Source organism: Palaemon carinicauda, chromosome 5 (assembly GCF_036898095.1).
Source record: "Palaemon carinicauda isolate YSFRI2023 chromosome 5, ASM3689809v2, whole genome shotgun sequence".
Classification (NCBI taxonomy): domain Eukaryota; kingdom Metazoa; phylum Arthropoda; class Malacostraca; order Decapoda; family Palaemonidae; genus Palaemon; species Palaemon carinicauda.
In genome coordinates this window covers 120,161,713-120,164,872 of record NC_090729.1, presented here as the reverse complement: position 1 = coordinate 120,164,872, position 3,160 = coordinate 120,161,713, and the positions used below count along the sequence as shown (strand labels likewise).

General features: G+C 34.3%; 1 protein-coding gene across 1 annotated transcript in view; it reads left to right on the top strand.

Annotated features, from left to right (window-relative positions):
• LOC137640548 (uncharacterized) overlaps positions 1 to 3,160 on the top strand; it is a 43,954-nt gene that overhangs the window by 30,527 nt on the left and 10,267 nt on the right. Inside the window, exon 2 of the mRNA XM_068373066.1 lies at positions 1,347 to 1,459. Coding sequence (XP_068229167.1) covers positions 1,366 to 1,459 — 94 coding nt within the window. The 5' untranslated portion in view covers positions 1,347 to 1,365. The remainder of the gene's footprint in view (positions 1 to 1,346; positions 1,460 to 3,160) is intronic.

The window sequence follows — 3,160 nt, the reverse complement described above, 5'->3', positions numbered from 1 at the left end:
TCCATCTGTCCGTCTAATTAGGGCTAAGATTCACATACCTTAAAGATAATAGAATCATCATATTGCCTTTATTTTTTTATTTTCCATCTAGTTATCTATTTGAGAGAGAGAGAGAGAGAGAGAGAGAGAGAGAGAGAGAGAGGAGAGAGAGAGAGAGAGAGAGAGAGAGAGAGAGAGAGCGGACTCCTAGCTCTTGTTTAGGAAAGATTTTTCAGTCGGGTCATAATATATTTCCAAACTAAACATCGATCTTTTTTTTCAACAAGTTGTTTGTGAGAATGGCATAGCAAATAACACAACAAATATAACATATAATTTTAAGTTAAAATCATTATAAAGATAGAATTAAGAACTGCAGAAATTATACTGAATTTACGTTCATCCATAATTTTTCGTGGTTCCCCTACCATCACACCCCTTACAGCTCTAAGAATTACTTCCCCGGCCCACCGTCGTCCTCCCCCCGCTCGTTGCCCCCCCCCCCCCCCCCCCCAACAACCAAACTCTTCTACACCTGAAATTCTGGAATCTATAGATATTTTGGGTGACAGAGGGGACTGGAGACGACAGGACATTTGCTTTTTGACTGTACCTCTGCATTCAAGGACATTTCCTTCTCAAAAAAAGTTCCTTTTTCTCTTCATCTTCCATAGTCCAACCACTCGATTCTCCCAACTGATTCCGAACTTTATCCAATGATGCAGGCTTGTACCTCTGCATCGAAGGATATTTCCTCCTCAATAAAAAATTTTCCTTTTTTCTTCATCTTCCATAGTCCAACCACTCGATCCTCCCAACTGATTCCGTACTTTATCTAATGATGCAGGCTTGTACCTCTGCATCCTAGGATATTTCCTTCTCAAATAAAAAAAAAAGTTCATTTTTCTCTTCATCTTCCACAGTAGAGTCAAATATTACATTTTTATGCTTTTGAAAATGAGCATAAACTAAGCTTTAGAGTATAGTCATTCAAGGCACCTAAATTACTGGGAATAATAGGTGCAATTAATATTAATAATATGTTGGACCGTATCAAGGATGACCTTCGATCAAAAGGATTAACCGGTGATGAAGTTTGGGACAGAGGTAGATGGAGAAAGCTGACCAGAAACATCGACCCCACATAGAAGTGGAAAAGATGTAGACAAAGAAGAAGAAGACTAATAATAATATGTTGATAAATTAAGCTGTACCTTCGTACAAAGCACATTTCAAGTGACAAGAAGCTATTCAAAATATGTTATACTGGTTATAGTTACAGTGACTTTCATCCAATGAATGAAAACTATTCGCAAAATATTTCACAATAAAATTTAATTCTAATATAGAAATTACCTTCGTTACAGAGCCAGTTGTTCCTGCATCATGAAGTCTTCAAGGTTGCTTTCAATACTACTGACTTCAGGATTCCTATTCAGCATTCAGGGAACAATCAATGAAGCAATGTGGAAAGTGAAAGGTAAGCGACATTGCTCATGAATGTACAATCAATGATTGACTTCCAGGAATGAAAACATTGTTAATACTTAGTTTGTTATTATTAATTGTATTGCAATTGTATCATATTTAAAAAAAATGTTGAAAATAATTGGTTCATTTGGATATTCATATGATGGTTCAGTTCTACTGTTCTACAGAACAATGGCATAGCTCTTTTTCTTTAAAGTCTTTTTAGTTTATATATGACATATCTGTTTTGACGTTGTTACTGATTTTAGAATGATTTATTGTTAATTTGTTCTCATCATTTATTTATTTCCTTATTTCCTTTCCTCACTGGGCTATTTTTCCCTGTTGGAGCACTTGGGCTCATAGCATCTAGCTTTTCCAACTAGGGTTGTAGCTTGGTTAGTAATAATAATAATAATAATAATAATGATGATGATGATGATGATGATGATGATGATGATGAGGATAATAATAATAAGTGAATCTTAGGAACATTAGGAGATAAAAAAATAAATTACAGACTAAATGAAAATGAAATACGCCACTTGAAATTGACTACCAAACGCTTAGTTGATATTGCAAGCTATTGACGATTTATAACACTTAAGAAGATTTATAGCTATTATATCCACTTACAAATACATATTGAATATTTACTTTTTAAAGCAATGCAATAACTTTGCTCTCGTGATAGGGTTATCCCTCTAATGAGTAAAAAGAAATTCCTTCTTTCCTTCGTAAGTAACTAGCAAAGTTATGTGACGACCATGTCCTCTATGTTAATGCTTTCTCCAATGACATGAAAACAAAAAATTCTTCCTTCTTTCAATAGTAACTAGCAAAATTATGTGTTACGGTCAGCTATAACACAACGTAGATTATGTAAAATCTACATTAATGTCTTATTACCCAAATAAATGAGTTAGCAAAGAAAATAGCAGATGAGTAATAGCGAAAGAAAATAATAGCCAGCAAACATTAATAATTATATTTAAAATTATATGTAAGTATTTAAAATATTTTACGAAATTCACATAATATTCACAGTTCACTAATTTGGTAAAAAAAAGGAAAAAAAAAGAAAAAAAAAAACGCATGGGGATGTACGCCTTTGCTTTATATGTCTCTATCAAGTGAGAGGCAGATGACGACGAAACACGGCACTGAATTTTGCATGATTTTCCGAGTCGTAGTTTCAGATGATAAACAGAAACACAGATTCTGATGATACTCTATCTTCCAAGGTTATCTAATTTATTTAATTTAATTTATCAACAGCGTTGAAATAAAGGAAGGAATTTAGCAGTATCACGAGTTTCTGCTGGCTGGCCAACACCAGCCATTACACGACGACTGTTTGATACCCTTGAAAGTGAGGCATTTGTTGACTGAATGCCCCACTTATAGCACAGAAAGAAAATAGATATCTGTTTGAGGCTCGGGGTGAGGATGGCAGGTTCATCCTTGCCAAGATCCTTGGACATAATGTGTCGTACAATGCTAGTGGCATTTTTAATTCTATATCAGAAGCAGGTCTTCTTAATGCTATTTAACTTTCATAACATGTTTACTTTTCTGGTTTTAATTGCATATTCTTTTAATCTTTATTTACAATAAACGATATCGGCGTCAATGACCTTCGATGTCAGGATGTCAGAGAACTTCAAATCATTCGTTCATTCTCCAAAAGGCAATGTTCACTCGGAGAAAA